The following is a 17,046-nucleotide window of genomic DNA, read 5'->3' on the forward strand; positions in this document are numbered from 1 at the left end:
TCAGGCGCTGAATTTGCTCTGGAGCCAGCAGGGCCCCACTCACGGGACTTCATCACATTCAATCGGCCTTTGTTCCCATGACGATGCTCAGTCACTCGCTGAATCGAGGCTTGTGCTGGCTTGGAGCAACTGCACCAGCGTGTTGATCTGCCTCGTTGGGAATTCACAAGCTATGATTGGCCATGGCGTTCTTCAGCAGATCGGCCAGGGGCTTTGCGATGCCCGGTAGCAGGGCCTCACCAACTCGTCTTATGCAAACGGCCTATAACACATCGCGAAGCAATCCCAATTCCATCCCGGGGCGGCGCAGCTTTCACCTCAGCGCTGTAGGAGATGCCGTATTATGGACAGCTGACAGCATCACCTTTATCCACCACGCCGGACTGCCCTGGTACATCTCCATCCCTCTCGTGGCCGTGGGCGTAAACTTCTCATTTCGACTCCCGATTCAGTATTACACACGGCGCCTTGTGGTCACCAGAAACAGACTGACTCCGCTGGTCACGGCCTGGAGTTCTCGACATGCCATGACAGTGAAGCACGGCCAGGGCGAGGATGCAGAGCGACTGTGGAGGCTGCGAGTTGCTGGTCTGACGGAGAGGTCTCGGTCAAGGATATATAAGAGCTGGGGTGTGCAAAGATGGAAGTCATTCGCTCCCTTCCTGAGCATGGCGCCCTTTATTATCGTGTCAGAAGCTCTACGACGACTCTGTGGCGCCCCCACAGGGTGGCTCAGTCATTCGTTCGGGTTGGTAGACATCCAGGCCGTTTCATCAGCTCTCGAGCTATCTCGCCGCTATCTCGACGAATCCCTGGTGGATGGCGGGTGCCTCTGGTTCACAGATCTCACTGCCATGGACCCTTATTATGCGCTTCCCGTCATCTGTTCGGCGCTGCTTGCGCGAACGTCGTGGGGTAGGCTGTCAAAGGACCAGCTCAAGGCTTTGCTGAGCGTCAGTCCTCCTCAGGTGCCACAAACTCCTATTATGAGAATTCGAACGGCGGTAGGCCGGACGCTTCTCTTGATACCTCTCTTCCCCATCCTCTTTGCCGACCTACCTAGCGCAATTTTCTTATACTGGGCATCAACATTTGCTCTCAACGATGTCAACGAGGCCATCCTCGGGAAATGGCTTCCAAAGGAGACGCAGAAACTATCCAAACCCACTCAGAAGCCACTGGCAGCCTTGCCATATTTACGAGGAACAGTAGATGCCAAACAACAACCAGATGCGAATAGATGAATAAAATTTGATTCAACGCGCTAAAGAGAAAGGTCCAAAAATGCCAAGTGATCCCGAATCCTACCTAGGTATATACATCTTTAATAAGGTGTCAGCGTAGAGTATAACCGTACTATGAACTCCGCCGAAAATAGAGAAAAGGAATCAAAACTCCGTATAGAAGAAAAAAAACTACATAGTAGTTTGGTGTATCGTTTTGCGCAAATCATGTTTAGCCAACAAAAATCGCTAGAAGAACGATGGTCAAAATGACGGCCAAGATGAGTAGCAAACAACAGCCTTTGTTGCGAGCTGCCTTCTGGTATCGAGCTGCTTGACGAGTCTCTACATCGGCGCCGCGGGTGCTTTCGTGAACATTCTCCACGGTGTCGGAGATGGTAATGAGCTGCTGGCCCTGCTCGGTAACAATCTGTGCCACCTGCTTGAATAGCACGTTCAAGTCGCCGACTCCCTGCTCAATATTTCGAATCTCCTCTTCTCGCTCGATGATTAAGGCCTCTTGGAAATCTACCTCATCTTGCGGGGCTAGTTGTGACAGCTGTTGTTGCTGTTGCAGCTGCAGCTGTTCTTCACCCCCGGCGCCGGTAATTTCGGATGCCTGTGCTTCGCGAGCTGCAGTAACGGATGCGCGCTCCTTTTCCAGAGCCCTTCTTTGCAAGCCCTGGAACTCTTGGAGCGCAGTCTGAAAATCGCTCGAGACCTTTGTCTGTTCGTATTTTTGTTGTTTCTAGCAATGTGAGTCAGCTCATATTCCCAGTACGCATAGCAAGAAACAAATATTTGCAAGCGTACAGTTAAATCATCCCATGTCTGTAGTTTCTTCACACCATCGCCAATCTCCTTGCAGATTTCCCGAGACTTCTCCATTGTGTTGTGAACCCGCTCCCGCAGGCGAGGGGTATCCTTCTTCGTCCCCAGGACGTTGACATCGTTGGCAAGCTTGCGGTTATTGCTCAGCAACGACTGCAGCTTGTTTTTCAGCTCGTATTGGAGGTCTTGGAACGCAGGGTCATCGCTGTAGCCGGCGCCGCCCTGGCCGGCCTCGAGACTGGAGAGTCGATCATACGCCATTGTCGCTGCGATCCAAAGGGAAGGGCAGGGCGAAAAGAAACGAGGCGAAATAGGGAGATGTTTGCCCGTGCTTGTTGATATGTACGCTGCGTAAAGAAAGACGCACACGGGATGCGATGCGATGCGATGCGATTCTAGCGCTTGTAAACAACGAACGGCGAATACAGGGCCTTGTTTCTGGAAGACGGATGGATGAAGCCGGCTACGTAACAGTCTTGCGACGGCGAAGCGTTACGCCATGCGAGTCACTGGAACGGCGGCGCTCCAATCAGAGGCGCCACCCGCCATTCCACTTTTGCTTATCGCCACGTGATGCCGTCGATAGACCCTGGCCTGGCGCGTCGGTAGCGCAGCTCTGCCCAGCTCTGGTTGCTGAGCCGGCGATTTTTATTTTATTTACTCCATCAGCGACCTGGTCCATCCACCGCATTATATCTTATCCTGCTGGCACCGTCCATTCTCAACCCGAGATTCTAGTTCTCAGAGGGAATGCGACGCGATCATGGCAGGCACACCGACGCGGAGAGCCCCTTATAAGGACACTCTGCAGCCTGCTTTGCATCGACGCTTCTCCTCAACAGCTAGCCTGTTGTTGGCCGTGTCATACATCGAAGCGATTCTTTTGGGCAGCTGGGACTCCTGTAAGATTCCAATTCTCCTTCCTAGCAGCTAAGTTGCCCATTTCTCACAAAGCACGGTATGAAATGCTACAGATTTCTGGTCTTGGTTCCCTCTCGGCCCCGTGGGCTTTCGAACGTTACTAGTCTTCTCTTGTGGCCTCGCCATCCTCATCCTCCGAATTGCGAGCTACCATGTCGGCATCAAAACCACGGGATCTGGGCTGCAAACATTAGCGTCTTCACTCACCGCCCTCAGAACATACGAGACGGCATTCTGGTATGGTGTTTCGAGCCTGCTCTATTGCACCATCTACCTGGGAACGAAGGACGAAGAGACGAACCTCCAATGGATCAATTATCTCAGCGGGGATCGTGCCAGGCTAAACGAGCGGCCACTCTTCCTGACCTGCTACATGTTTACTTTCGCCCTGGTTCAGACCGTTGAACATTACAGACGTGATATTGACCGTCTGGATCTTGGTTCGCTAGAGAGAAAGCAGGCGGCTGAGCAAAAGAGCTTGGGTTTCGTGTCGGGCTCCCTTCAAACTCTCTTATTGGAGCTGCCCTTGGCTCTGGCCGAGTGCACCAAAGTAGCTCTCTTGACCTTGCCCGCGACAGTCATCATATACTATTTCTTCCTAAGATCGTTTGCCTGGTCATGGGCCATGATGTTCCTGCGGCCATTCTACAACATGCCCAGGTCCAACATGCTTCCGTCTTCCTGGCCGCTGGATATTTACCTCATCAACCGATGCATTCTAGCAGGAGTCGGCCTTGGCTTTTTGTGGGCGGCAGGTAACCGGGCTTTCTCGGTCTTCATGGTTAAGAAGCCTCTGAAGAACGATAATCCCCTAACATCTGACTCTAAGGATCCCAACGGCAGTCTTCTGAATGGTCTCAAAAGCAAGAAGCTCTCTATCAAGGTAAGCATAATGGCCATTGTAGCTAACCACTGGCATCCTCTTCGTAACTGACAATGGAATAATGCACAGGCCTTTGCCATGTGGGAGTTGGCCCTCACTGCCGAAAGCTGCGAGGCACGAAGGCGGAATATTTTCAACGACATAGACCGCAAGGATGGGCCCATGTGGTCTCAGCTGTACTCAATCTGCATGGAAACTTTGAAAAGTGTCGAGGAGCATGTTGATGCTTATGGAAAGCCGGCGCCACAAGCCGCCCCTGAGGCTGAAGCAACTGAAGAAAAGCACCGTTCATCGGCTCCCTTGAGAGAAGACCCCATATTCACAAGCCAATCCAGGCAAACCAACCTGCGAACCGGTCTTGAACAGGCTCTAGAGAGACTTGCGCGAAAGCCTGGTTCAACTCCCGCTTCGGAGCTTAGCCCCATCGCTCGCAAAACGTGGCAGAGCGCCAAAGACCGAGTGCTAAGCAAAGAACAACAAGAAGCGGTCTCTCCCGATCATTTGAAGGATCAAGCGTGGCAATTCGCTACTGGTTTGATGTCAATTGGATGGATTGGCGATCTAATCCGACATGATTTTCGTACACAATTTACTGCTGCAGTCTTGGGAGGTCCCTATGCTGAGCCTACATTGCCCGCCAACGCAGCCATCGCTCTCTGCCAACTGGCTGTGCACAGTTTGGCGGAAGACTCGTATGGCAACGTTCACAGAGATGTCCCAAGCATCATCCGGACTTTAACAGCAATCATCAAGAAGGTGGAAGGATTGAAAGCCCAATTCCCTCTGCACTGGACCGACTACAACGGGCTAAAGGAATGCCCTGAGGTGGACGAACTACTGGAGAAGATGAAGACTGGCTTGGAGCAAGTCGTTTCCAAGTTTGAACCTTACAGCACCGACCTGAGGCTTACACTCACGGACCTGCGGTTTGCAAAAGAAGCCATTGGCAAGCCAGAGGCGAAGAAGGAAAAGGCAAAAGAGTTGAAAATGGTCAGACCTAAAGGAGTGGCCTTTGAAACGAGAGCCAGCGACGACTGGGCGCAGAGGAAAGCAGCACTACGACGAGAGTTCAGGCGGCCAGAGATGGAACAAGTCCGATAACAAACCCAATATGTCATGAGATGGGGACGAGCCGAGACCACACGATGTACTTATTAGAAACTGGAAAATCCCTTGGGGGAAGCTTATGTATGGATGTCGCATATCGCATGGGACGATACCGGAGTTTGATGGCTTGCAACAATCACAAAACAAGAGAATAATATATATGAACAAGAAAATGCTAAACAAACAAATCAATAACAATGAATCAATAATAAATACCCAAGCACGACAATCTCCTTGTGCGCCTGCATAATAAGACTCAATGGATGAACGAATGAACGAACGAATGAATGAATGAATAAATGAATGAATGGAACTAAGGCCACAAGGTCTCAGCCACAGAGTTCGCCCGAGAAACCTGGCAGAGCTGGCAGGTACCTAGTGCTGCTCCCTGCCCTGCTGGGTCCAGGTACCCAGTATTAGTGGGCTAGGTCTCGCGTACCTTGCATTCCCTGCGCCATATGCCGCCCATCTCGTACCAGTACATCACTGCTCATTTAGCCCCTACGAGGCAGTACTCCATCCAAGCTCCTGGCGAGGTACCGGTAATTAATTAGCTGGGACCTTGCATCATGTCCTCCTGATCGAAGCCGGCCCACCCTCTCTTCTTCTTTCTTGCCATGACATGACGGTATCACCTTTTCCTGCGCTCCCCAGCAGCACTTACGGCAGCGTCCCGGATGCGTCCCCAGCAGCCATAGCCATGCGACCGCGATTGTACTCCTTATCCGAATCAGCAGGGCGGCGACGAATCAGTTGAGAAGCAGCGTCTCGGCGCGCGCGTCGACATGGCGCACGGCAACCGCTTTTTGCGCATCCTTTACAGGTCCATCTACATCGTCCTCTACATAATCCTCTGCGGCCTGCTGCTCATCACCCCGGGCGACGCCATCCAGCGATCCGTCGTCAACAGGCAGTGGTACAACATCTGGATCATCGCGTCGGCGTACGTCCTCACAGCGAGCATCGTCAGCTTCATCTACATTGTGCGTCTGTACGTCAACCAGACGGTGCTGGCGTCGATACCGAAATCATGGGTGCCCATCGAAAAGGGCGATGTCAAGCAGGCGGTTCAAAAGATTATTGCGGTTGGGCTAAGCAGGAGCTCGGCCATTGCGTATGCGGCGAGGCCGAGGGTTGAGACACACGATGAGATGATGCGGGATGAAATGCTGGAGGGCGACGAAGACGAAGCGCGTATGAGGGAAAAGCTGATTGAATGGAACGAAGAAGCGCTGGATAGAGATACGCCGATCCCCATGCCGCCGCATCGCCCTGTCTGGGGCACCATCGAGCATTGCGGCTGGGCGTCTCCAAATTCGCCGGATCTACCCAATTTGCAATACGGCACCGTCATATCCGAGTTTCCAAATCTGATAGAGGCGCAAGCACTGCGACTTGCGCCGCCAGACCCAACCTCCCAGTCCAACCCGCCGATGCTGGACCCAGAAGCCGCCGAGCTGCTGCAGAGATCTCCAAGCATGAGTCTCCGCGATTACTTTGGCCACCTCGCCGGCCTGGGCGTTGTTGTCATGGACGAGACCGTGGCTGACTTTCTCGAGAGATACGAAGCAGCTCGCTTCTCGACACGGCCAGTCTGCGATGGGAGATTTCGTGAGCTGATGCACCTCTTTGCGGAAATATTACGATCGATACAGCCCTTAGACCCTACAGTGTTGGATCATTTGTATGGAGATGAAGAGGAGGATGAAGAGGAGGATAGAAGAGGGCCAGGGGGAATAGATGAAAGGGCAGCGGTGGAAAGCGACATTGACAACGACGCTCCGGCGGAAACGATCCCATCTACACCAAGAACTGTATCACGGCCGTCTACCGCCAGCACCCAGCGCTCATTTCAGAGACCGATAAGACGACGCACGATGAATACATATCGCACTGCGCCGAGCACACCCAACAGCAGAAGGAATGTGCCGACGACGCCACGCAGCGTTGGCAGCAATGGTCTCTCGCAAATACAACGTTATTATACCTCCAGCCAGCATTCATCAGCCGCCAGCTTCCGATCCAGGTCCTCGAATGGCTCGGGCTCTGTCATCCGCCTAGCAGATCACGGGGACCCTAACGACTTGCCATATGTTCTCACGTTGACTGAATCGGCGGCAACGAGGTACTAAAGACTCGGGATGAGATGAGGGGAAAAAATAAATATCAAAAATTCATGACTTATCGCGATGTTTATACCAAAATAGAATGTAACTTTATGGAGGCTCCAAGGCCATGGGAAGGATACCAGAGAAGGCAAAATTCCACAGGTTTTGTATTGTCATTTTAGACGAATAACTATAATATATAATATTCTTGGCTCCTTTGCCACTTCCTACACGTTTGTCTTCTTTTTATGTTGCAGTCGAAATCTGTGTTCTTGGAGGCTTCGAGACCATCTTCTGGAAGGATGCAGCTGATTTCCCAAACCGGTAACCCATGCCAATGATGGCAAGGGACTCCACCAGAGCTAAAGGCTGTCAGTGACGCTACTCCAACTTTTTTTTTTCCAGCGACCTCCAAAAAAACAGTACCTTGATGTGTCAACCCAAACTTTCCCTTCCACCAATTGTCATCGCATGGGGAGTCTAGGCCATTATTTTTTACCATGAGTTTATGACAGCGACATTAAAAGCAATATCCGCTTCTTCATTTCATTCATCAGAACCTCTACTATCTCCATAATCTCTGATCCTTCTATTATCTCGACCTACTTCACCACATAAAAAAAAACAACCTCATAAATCAGTCAACCATCAAATCATCAACCCAATCATGCCGTCCTCCTCCTCCTCCTCCAAACCTCCTCCCCTCCCCCTCGCCCCCGACCGCGCCGCCATCTCAAACAAAATCTCCCTCCTCCTCTCCAGCCGGACATCCCTCCTCAAGACGCTCAATCCACCCTCATCAGCCCAGACGACGACGACCCAGCGCCGCCACCACGCCATCAGCTCAGACGACATCGAGCAGCTCTTCTCCGGCCCGCGGCCAAACGAAGGCGTGGGGTACGTGCCGGACGCCAAAGCCGCCGGCAAAGACGCCGCTTCCAAGGAGGACCGCATGCTGCGCGGGAGGTTGTTAGGAAAGGGCAAGGGAGGAGGACGGAATCAAAAAGGCGGAAAGGCATTTGCTGCGGAGAGCGAGAGCGATGAGGAGCCTGGGAGGAGTGGATTGGGGAAGAGGAAGAGGCCGCGGAGGGTGGAAGAAGAAGAAGAAGAAGAAGAAAAAGATGATGTGAAAAGGGATGAGGAGGAGAAACTGGCAGATGTGGAAATGGGTGATGACAAGGGAGAAGAAGAAGAAGAAGACGCTGCTGCTGTGGTGCAAGATGAGAATAATAGCGGTGGTGGTAATGATGACGATGAGAGGGAAAGGAATAAGAAGGAAAAGAAGAGGAAGAAGAGGCAAAGGGAAAAGCAAAAGCAGAAACAGAAACAAGCCAACTCTAGCTCTTGAATACATTGGACACTTGGAAGCCATAAAAAAAATGACAGAAGGGTGTTTGTATGCCATGATGAAGAGAGGTCATCTTTAATAAGCTAGGTGATTAAGACAGTATATACTATATGCCATCCATAGATATCTTCATGCAGACTTATATCAATTATAATTAAAGAATAGAATGAACCCATGGCACGGCTACCATCTGCTCAAAAAAAAAAAAAAAAAAAAAAAAAAAAAAATTGTTGACCCTAAGTATCACAGCACAGACCCATGTCAAGTCGGCTATATAAATGTATGTATATATATACTTTATTTGCAGCAGACTGCTAGATATCCATAAATATATCCCAATCTTCCCCAATGTCAATACCAGAACAGCAAAACGACGAGCCTATCCTCCCTTCCCATCACTTCTCCTTTTGCTATTCTCCACATTGCTTCATTGTCGACTCAAACTAGCCAACTCAAGAGAAGCCTGTCTGAGTCTATTCCTCTTCGGCCTCTCACTATATCCTCTTCACCACAAGCCAATTCCACCTCTTATAACGGCATGTAACATCAACGAGTAGTATTCAAGTTGAAAAAAAAAAAAAGGGAGGGGGGGTTGTTATCGAGATACTTTTTATTTAGCGCTTCGAACGAAAGTTGGAAGATGGGAGTGGTAGCCCTAGGCAGAATAGGAAGCTTCCAGCAACAAGTATTCCCTCCAAGTTAGACCTCAGACGCCCAAGATGAGGTCAGGCCTTTGTGCTGTTCCTCTCTGGTTTTTTCCAACAGAGGAAAATGAAAGTCTTGCGAGCCAACGATGAGGGGAGGTCCAGCAGCAGTGGTTATGTGAAGGACTCTTGTAACAATGCCATGGGGACAGTCAAGATCCAGTCCAGAGTGCTTTTATTATGCAATCAAAAAGGGAATGCGAATGTGCTATCTCGGGAATAGCGATTATCTTAGATCATGGTTGAAATATTTTTGATCGGTTGGTGTTGACATGTCCCAAATATCCAATCTGGAATTCCAATAAAAATGAAAATCAAAAGTAACGAAACCGAAAACAAATGCGAAGTATTGGTGGATTCTTTAAAAAAACGCCAGCCTTGGAGAGCGATCCCTGGGTCGTAAGCAATAGTGCCAGATCATACGCCATGGTCATGAACCATCCTTCCTATCATCCAAACATGCATGCCAGAGACGTTCGTCGGCATCGTACTATAGTCTTCGTTTTCGCTTCCTATCATCGTCGCCTCGCGGATCTTCGTCTTCATCTGATCGTTCAGCTGTATCGCTGGGGTTTAGAATATGGGCCATGCTACCCCTTCTAGTAGGGGGCGCTGATGATTCTTTCAGTGCCCCAATTGTTTTACTTTCACGGTTCGACGCCGAGTTCCATGACCAGCTGCCGAAAGTATCCGATCCAGGGCCGCTACCGTTTGAAAAGGGGGCATGTGGCGGCGTTGCTGGCCTTGAGAGTGGGTGGGCATGGGTGGGCGCAGGTTGCAAGGAGAATGAAGAGAGTGAGTCCCTCAGCCTCTGGTCCTCTGGCGCAAGCCGGTTAGGGGATTGCGGCCACACGGGTGGTGGCACGGCCTGGGGGGGGAACGGAGGCGCATTCGGCTGCCACCCGTGCGCTCGAATATCTGCGGCAGTATGACGTCTGGCCAGATTGTTGGAGGCAGATTCCACGTTGGAAAGAGGATGGGGCCCCGGGGGAGGGGCTGGCGCGGCATTGCGCAGAGGGGAAGACCCAGCACCGCCGCTGATAGATCCGTAGGGTCGCCGCGTACCGATGGATAGGTTCGAGGGAACAGCTGGTCGATAGGATGGTTGGTTTCGCGCCTGCGGAACGTTGAGTGTCACTCGTCTGGTGTCGTCCTGCGGCATCTGTCTAGGTGAGACGGGTGCGTTATCAACGTTGCCAAAGAACTGTTGTCTGGCAGGATATACAGGCTCATGATGCTCCTCGAGTGAGCGTAGCATTTCTGCTTGCCTCTGCATTTCGCCTTGGATGGTTAAGACTGCAAACTCTTTCAGTCAGTATGATGGCCTCTGTTTCGATTGTATTCCTTGCTGTTTTCACATAACGCACCATCTCGATGAACAGGATTGTCCGGGGATACAAGCGACAGCATTCCCTTGGACAATTCCTGATTAAAGTATAGCAGTCGGTTTAGGGTCTCCATCACGGCTTGGTTCTTGACGTGCATATAGTGGGCGGCCTCTTCGCTTCTCTGTAGTCTCGATGTTGTATCGTATAGGGAGTGCTCTAGGTTGGCCAGTCTAGCTTCAATGCTATCCGCTGGGACCTGAATCGGTTCGACAGGAGTACCAGGTTGAGACGTAGAAGCTTTAGGGAAATTATTTTCTCGGTTAACTAAAGCATGTCGGCTGGCACGACGTTTGATCTCACGGAGACCAACAAGATCGCCGCGCTTGAAATTTCCGTTGCCGTGCTTGAATTCCCAGAGGGTTGTTTCTGGGTTACCAGTGTGGAATACGTCGCGTTCTATATCAGGGTAAGCCATGTTTAGGTCAATTCTTTTTTTTTTTTTTCTAAGAAATTAGTGAACTCGGGTGAAATGTACCTTTATGAAAGCCGTACATGTTGAGCTGGCGCACAAAGGAAGAAACATTCGTGTGTTTAAAATATTGTCTAGGATTCCAAAGGTAAGCATATGGTTCATAATTAGAGACTGTATGGCGAAGGGGAAGCCTTACGATAACACCTTGGAAAAGTCGGCCGAAGGCGACATGACGAAGCTTTCGGCGGATGAAGACCATGAGATAAGATGTTGTATGCTGGAGTCTTCCAGCATGCTGCTTCCATCATCAGTAACCGTCACCGATTTCAGGGACACACTCCTCAGCAGCGCTGAGCAGAGCAATCAAAAATCCTCACTTGTATAGCTTGTGAATAAAGGCGGTTTGAACTATTTTGGGCTGGTGAACGGCGGCGGCGGCGGCCGGAGGAGGCGCGGGCATGTTGTTTGTCGTCGCGACGGCGGATTGATCCTGCGGCGACGCATTACCAGCCCGGCCGGGGGTCGACTTGCCATTGGCACCGGGGTCGGCGTCGGGGGCCTGGCCAGGAGGGGAGTTGTCCTCTGGCGAAGTGCCCTCCATCGGATGGTCAACGGGACTAGGTGGAGACATGCTGATGGTAGGTGGCGGCACGGACACGGAGATGGGCACGGGAACGATTCGGGCACCGTTGGAGTCTTCAAGTCTATCGATTGCCGGGCTCGAAGTCTGAGAGGTCTCGGTCCTGTGGGCCATCTGTACTGTGCCCATTGCGGTCAGCCAGCTGCGAATGGGTTGTGCAGAGTGAATTGGGAAGAACGAGGGGGTGGGGGGGAGAGAAGAAGGCGATGGTCGTGGATTTGTAGCGGCGACGAGGAGAGGAGGCAGCGAGGCGGGCAGCGAGCGTGGAGGCGCAAAGAAGAGCTCGGAGCTGCGACAGCCCGCATTGGCAGGCCAGCTAGCTCAGCGAGGCTCTGGGGACCGGGCTACTCACCTCACCTCATATCTACACCTCTGGTCGCAGGATGAGGCGGACAGGTCGGGGTGTGCCGTGTCGTGGCAGTTTGGGTGGAGTTGAAGCAGAGTAGTAGTGGCAACCAAGATGACAAAAGTGCAGGACAATTGTCGTCGCTGGAACGTGCCCGCACTCGCACAGCTCACACAGACGCACAGGCTCGGGCTCGGACAGGCGTCGATATCAGCCTCGCATTGGCGACGGCAGCCCCTCGTGGACGAAAAGGGCCCTTGTTGAAGCTGCTTCTGGAAGCGGCAGCTGCAAGGCCGGACAGCAGCAGCAGCAGTACCTGGGCCTGGCGCGAGGGCGCACCACGTAAGGTAGCAGTATGTGTGTGGAATGTAGCGGATGTAGCTGTATGCACGATGCTAGTGTAGGCGATGGATGCTTCGCTCTCGGCCACTAGGGACGCCCGAAGCTCGACGATGCAGCTGCTTGGTCCCAGCCGGGAGAGTCGATCGGAGTTGGGGACGAGACGAGAAGAGGCGAGACAGAGGCGAGGCGGTGACGAGCCTCGGGCAGCACGGCGATGGCAAGAGAAGGAATACCTCAGAATGCGGCTGACGATGCAGATGCGCAGCTCTGCGGACAAGAGCGCAGATGCTTGGTGGTAGAGAAGACGGGAAGCCAAGCCGTTACGGAGGTGGGAATGACGGGGGGGAGAAAGAGATGGAGATGATGTTAGTACGGATCGGTAAGGGTATTAAGTACCGGATACTCTGCGCGGCGCACGCCTTGGTGCTGCACACTATGAGACGGGGCGGCATGAGTGTCTGTACTGGGTACTTGTTGCCCCAAAGTAAGCTACGGTACGGAGTAATACTCCCTCCTAGGGGTCGGTAAACTCGCCTTGGAGCTTAGTGGGCGCGTACCGGCACCGGGCGCTGTCTAGGCTCTAGGTACACCAGCCGCTGGAAATGGAGTCGAATGGAGAGCCTTTGCGGCAGAATTCTGCGGCAAAGCATCTTGACTCTATGCCTAATAAGCTGTATCTGCGTGGCCTGAAAATACGGAGCTTGAGCATGGATATGGATAAGTAGCAGTTGCAGGTCCTAGCAATGCTGGGCCCCTAGGTACCTATTTCTGAAGAAGCAGCACCACAGCATTTTGCGCTAGGTAGAGTACCTAGAGTAGTAGCTAAAGCACTTCAGGTATGGGCACAGTGCCTCCCACTACTCGTAGTCGATATCGAAGGCTTCTCTCAACGCTTCATCAAGGTGCTCTTCGTAACTATCCGGCAGTAGGTATCACAGAGGATTGGAGGTATTACTACGAGGTACGCGTATCGGTGATGTGGCTGACGATGTGATATCAAAGCTGCAAGGTTTTGCTTGATGCCCTGTAGCTTATATCCCTACTAAAGACCTCTGCCTACTCTAGCTGGCGTGTCTATGCCAGTTGATGACAGCTTCTGTGCTGTTGCTAGCAGTAGTAGCAGTACCTCGTGCAGGGAGAAGAAGGCCTTTCTCAAGCCTTTAGAATGATTCCAGACTCGAATAATATGGAGACGTACGGAGTAGACGTTGTACGTAATACAACGGGGGTCACTGGTACCGGCACAGAACAAATGGACCAGATACTACCTGCAGGAGAATTAGACGCGTCGTCCCAAGCGAGATGGGGGATAAAAGGAGCAGTATTCGAAATTAGGAAACATAAAACACCCATCCAACCGTTAAACGGATGCAGCTTCAAATAGCAGACGAGGTTCCCCATCATTAATAGCCATGGATGCTAATTGACCGTCGCCAGGGTGCTCCAGATTCCACTTGCACTACCGTAGTAGACGGTCAGGGATCAACGCGACCGATGCTCCCCGTAAGGGTGCTTGCTACGGACAAGGAGAGCGCATGTTGAGCATGCGTTGATGGCACGCCTTTTTGCTCCAGGTTACAATGCTGTTGATAAAATCCTGCTGCTGATGCTACGCCGTTTACCGGTATGGATCTTGTTCCTGTTCCTTTTCTCCAGGGACCGAGGATACATGTGCTTCGCAGAGAGTCGCGAAGCCAGACTCCAGGTATCTATACCTGCCGGACGCCTACCACCTTGGGTAGCACGCCGGTTCTGATACGTCCCCTCAACCGCTAGCAACATCCTCCCCCCTTAGCGCGCCGCCTCTACTAAAGCACTGAGACAAACTGCCTAATACAACATAGCACTATTACTAAGTTGTGTCTTGCCTCGGATCAGCCAATCGCCCAATTCAAGTTTGTTCGACGCGACCAGATTCCGATCTTACTCGGGGAGCTGAAGAAAGGTTAACGGGATAAAAAGAAGAGCTCTCCACTCCACCGGCGAAACATGACAACTTGGGCTGGCGGTGGCTTGCTGACAGGCATCAACTATTGATCCCTTGTTGCAAGCCACCTCCCGGCGATGCGGTGATGCTCGATTTTGACTAGTACACCGGAACAACATGGTACAGCCCGGTATAAAATCCTCAGCCTGGGCTAGTAGTCATGATAAGGAGAGAGAGAAATAACAAGGAAAGAAACAAAGAAACCATCCCGTGCTAGCCGCTCAGTTCACACCTTGCCCAAGCAAGGGTCACCGCGAGATCTTCTCAGAGACGAAGACGTGCCTTTCACATGGGAAAAAAAAGTAGCCAGAGAGTAGTGGCTACTAAGGCTGTAGACTAGGTTGGTGGTCTTAATTCCCCGGGCGCCTTCACATGTATGTATGCCTCATCTAGCTCTCCTCTATCAGTGCCAGTCTTACGTCGGCGGCGTCAAATCACCAGTTCCATCTTTGACTTCCATGTGAGGAGTAAGAAGCGCCTTCCGGTCGTCCTTTTTTGCTTTTCTAGTCTAATAATAGACGGTCCTTCTATTGGAAAAAAGGAAGCAAGAAGAGAGAAGCTTGCAAGTGACTAGTCAAGTCGCAGTACAAGGATATGGTGCTGGCACCTAGGCACTAATGATGCCAAAGCAGCCTGTGTCAAGCAGCCAGCCGTGGTAGCACGACTGGGATTAGCTCAGGTAGAGCTTGGTAGATTTGGTCCATGATCGCCGAGACGTCCCTTGGCCACTGCCCTGCCGCTGTAGCAGTTAGCAAGTCAAGATGCTACTGTCGTATAATATGGAGCATCCTCCGTACATACACGTAGCCAACTGTGGCCATTGCCCATTTGATGGTAGCAAACAATGGAGTTGGGCGCAGTGGAGTGACCCGCACTCTCTTCTCGGCAAAGAAGCAACGGTATAGGATACGGGTTGACGGACCATCTCGACCTCGCTATGGAGTCGGTAAAGCTGTCGGTAAAGCGCCAATAAGCCGAGTTATCGTCCGCAGCACAGACACAGGCTGATGTGGCTACGAGCAATTTACTGGCTGCATATCCCGTCCGCCCATGCATATGTACGTACGACACAGCTTGCAGGCCAATGGCTCACCGGTGAGCAAGGGGGGAGAAGAGAAAAGCCAAGGCAAGAATCCAAATATCTCGCCATATCACTACCTAGTTGATGATGCCCCCCTTTTCGAGTCCTACTTTGTACTACCTACAGTATTACCAGCGGGGTGAGGGCTCCCCGCATGCTCCCACCGCCGTAGCAACAGCATGTTACTCCTGTTTTCAGTGCCGTGCAAGGCAATGGCCTTGAAATTACATCCAATAGTAGTAGTATATACTACCACTACTGCTGCTACATCTCCTGCCCTTTCCAATGCTCCTCCATACATGCTGGTAGTGTGTTATTTTGTGTAAGATGCCGGGATGCTGCGGCGCTAAAAGATGCTGATCTCGGGATATGGCCATATTTATATTAACTATTGCCTGTCAGATCGGCGCGGCACATCAACTACATATGACCAGTCTCTTGCTCTTTTCTCTTTCCAACTATGGCAATCAGAGACTTTGTTGCCCATCTGGCATTCTGGTGGCTGCCTGGAGCTTTATTCCGTGTTTTGCTATGTGCAGCAATTACATCTGTCTTTTACTACGTACTGCCTCCTTTTGAACGATCCGTCGGATACACCAGCCGAAGCCGTTAGACTGAGCAGCAAAGATACTTATCCAGGCTATTGGCTATTCTACAAACAACTGTCACTGCTATATCCCTGTCAGGGCACCACCGGAGGTGCTATGTAGCATCTGCGCTGTGGCAGCAGCACTAACACGACATTGGCAATATACCTACCGTATAGCCCGCTCGCTGGCCGGAAAGGAACCGATGGATCTTGACAAGGATTCTACTCGGAGTGCGCGACAATCTCGTCCTGAGACGAATTTGACAGACTCGCAAATTCCGTACTCCGCCGCCACCTTAGGCACCTAATTCTCTATACTATCTATGTGCGGAGGAGGATATCCGATTCCACCAGCCCTTTCGCAGCCACAGCTCCGAGGCTTGAGCGAGTATTCGGTGATGAGCCTTACTGCAGCAGTGACATCCGTCGGCATCCTTCGCACAGGATGCCTCGCTATTATTCTTATTCTAGCGACAGCCGAGGAAGCGATGCAGTACCGAGTACGAAGTAGATGCCACGACCGACATCTTGCTGCCCGGGAGCTAGTAAATAAGCAGTTGGCAGATCTGCCATCTACAATTATTTCTCCGTAGCTCCAGCGCCTTTGCTGCGATGACGATGACACTAGGCACATGTAAGTACTTGTATGCAACATGTTCGACTCGAGCCTCTGGTGATTAGAAACCACCAATTGAGCCGGCACCATTTCCATTATCATATGTTCTTCCCGATTCAGGAACCATCGCCCGTCCTGATAGTAATACCCCTCGGGCGAGCCAACCCACTTAAAAAACGGATCAAAGACTTTCTACGTAACGCAGAAGGATAGTATTCACGGCTGCCTGGTTCTAGCTTCGGACGCAAAATGCAAGAATCAGGGACCTTGCCCTGCCGTCAACCGTTTAACCGAGACTAAAAAGACAGACAAAGAGACTGTGCCCTCAACATGCAGCTAGCTGTCATGCATCGGGGACGGCCGACGTTGACTGCTTTTGGCTGGTCCTGGATGTCAAAACACGTTTCATCCTTGCCATGCAAGAGGGGGGAAAAAAACTTACAGCTGAGTCTACGCTATACCCATTCATTAGCAGACAGTCTTCTATTTGTTCCATGTGGGTTCTTCATAGTCCTTGTTT

At 51.6% G+C, this 17,046-nt stretch overlaps 6 protein-coding genes across 7 annotated transcripts; 4 read left to right on the forward strand and 2 right to left on the reverse strand.

Annotated features, from left to right (window-relative positions):
* Positions 1-63: 63 nt before the first annotated feature.
* Positions 64-1,266, forward strand: TrAFT101_007362 (uncharacterized protein). The gene has a single exon (XM_024910226.2). The coding sequence runs from the start codon at positions 183-185 to the stop codon at positions 1,242-1,244; it is 1,062 nt and encodes a 353-aa protein (XP_024756443.2). The 5' UTR covers positions 64-182; the 3' UTR covers positions 1,245-1,266.
* On the reverse strand, positions 1,233-2,512 carry TrAFT101_007363 (uncharacterized protein). The gene is made up of 2 exons (XM_024905525.2): positions 2,037-2,512; positions 1,233-1,971 (listed from the first exon to the last, which is right to left on the reverse strand). Exons 1-2 carry the CDS (start codon positions 2,313-2,315, stop codon positions 1,456-1,458), a joined length of 795 nt encoding a protein of 264 aa, XP_024756442.1. The 5' UTR covers positions 2,316-2,512; the 3' UTR covers positions 1,233-1,455.
* A 305-nt stretch (positions 2,513-2,817) lies between these two features.
* On the forward strand, positions 2,818-4,959 carry TrAFT101_007364 (uncharacterized protein; the record flags this gene model as incomplete). The annotated part of the gene is made up of 3 exons (XM_024911075.2): positions 2,818-2,956; positions 3,029-3,858; positions 3,928-4,959. The coding sequence occupies 3 exons, from the start codon at positions 2,818-2,820 to the stop codon at positions 4,957-4,959; spliced, it is 2,001 nt and encodes a 666-aa protein (XP_024756441.1).
* A 791-nt stretch (positions 4,960-5,750) lies between these two features.
* TrAFT101_007365 (uncharacterized protein) lies at positions 5,751-7,097 on the forward strand (the record flags this gene model as incomplete). The annotated part of the gene is made up of 1 exon (XM_024911074.2): positions 5,751-7,097. One exon carries the CDS (start codon positions 5,751-5,753, stop codon positions 7,095-7,097), a length of 1,347 nt encoding a protein of 448 aa, XP_024756440.2.
* A 377-nt stretch (positions 7,098-7,474) lies between these two features.
* Positions 7,475-8,605, forward strand: TrAFT101_007366 (uncharacterized protein). Its single transcript, XM_024908812.2, has one exon. The coding sequence runs from the start codon at positions 7,741-7,743 to the stop codon at positions 8,419-8,421; it is 681 nt and encodes a 226-aa protein (XP_024756439.1). The 5' UTR covers positions 7,475-7,740; the 3' UTR covers positions 8,422-8,605.
* A 28-nt stretch (positions 8,606-8,633) lies between these two features.
* On the reverse strand, positions 8,634-12,572 carry TrAFT101_007367 (uncharacterized protein). Of its 2 annotated transcripts, XM_066128023.1 has the most exons (6): positions 11,918-12,572; positions 11,303-11,684; positions 11,122-11,220; positions 10,989-11,056; positions 10,493-10,909; positions 8,651-10,421 (listed from the first exon to the last, which is right to left on the reverse strand). In XM_066128023.1, the coding sequence occupies exons 2-6, from the start codon at positions 11,677-11,679 to the stop codon at positions 9,616-9,618; spliced, it is 1,767 nt and encodes a 588-aa protein (XP_065984137.1). In that variant the 5' UTR covers positions 11,680-11,684; positions 11,918-12,572; the 3' UTR covers positions 8,651-9,615. The 2 variants fall into 2 exon arrangements, with proteins under 2 accessions (XP_024756437.1, XP_065984137.1); XM_024910225.2 differs by having other exon boundaries at positions 8,634-10,421; positions 11,303-12,572.
* Between the last annotated feature and the right edge of the window lie 4,474 nt (positions 12,573-17,046).

This window comes from Trichoderma asperellum, chromosome 4 (assembly GCF_020647865.1).
Source record: "Trichoderma asperellum chromosome 4, complete sequence".
In the NCBI taxonomy this organism is placed as follows: Eukaryota; Fungi; Ascomycota; class Sordariomycetes; order Hypocreales; family Hypocreaceae; genus Trichoderma; species Trichoderma asperellum.

Excerpts from the sequence above, each read along its gene's own strand:
- TrAFT101_007362 (XM_024910226.2), top strand. The coding sequence starts at position 183 with ATGGCGTTCTTCAGCAGATCGGCCAGGGGCTTTGCGATGCCCGGTAGC.
- TrAFT101_007363 (XM_024905525.2), bottom strand. The coding sequence starts at position 2,315 with ATGGCGTATGATCGACTCTCCAGTCTCGAGGCCGGCCAGGGCGGCGCC. Across the intron at positions 1,972-2,036 it reads AGACATGGGATGATTTAACT|AAACAACAAAAATACGAACA; the intron begins GTACGCTTGCAA and ends TCACATTGCTAG.
- TrAFT101_007366 (XM_024908812.2), top strand. The coding sequence starts at position 7,741 with ATGCCGTCCTCCTCCTCCTCCTCCAAACCTCCTCCCCTCCCCCTCGCC.
- TrAFT101_007367 (XM_024910225.2), bottom strand. The coding sequence starts at position 11,694 with ATGGGCACAGTACAGATGGCCCACAGGACCGAGACCTCTCAGACTTCG. Across the intron at positions 11,221-11,302 it reads TTTATTCACAAGCTATACAA|CATGCTGGAAGACTCCAGCA; the intron begins GTGAGGATTTTT and ends TGATGGAAGCAG. Across the intron at positions 10,910-10,988 it reads CATGTACGGCTTTCATAAAG|AACGCGACGTATTCCACACT; the intron begins GTACATTTCACC and ends ACCCTGATATAG.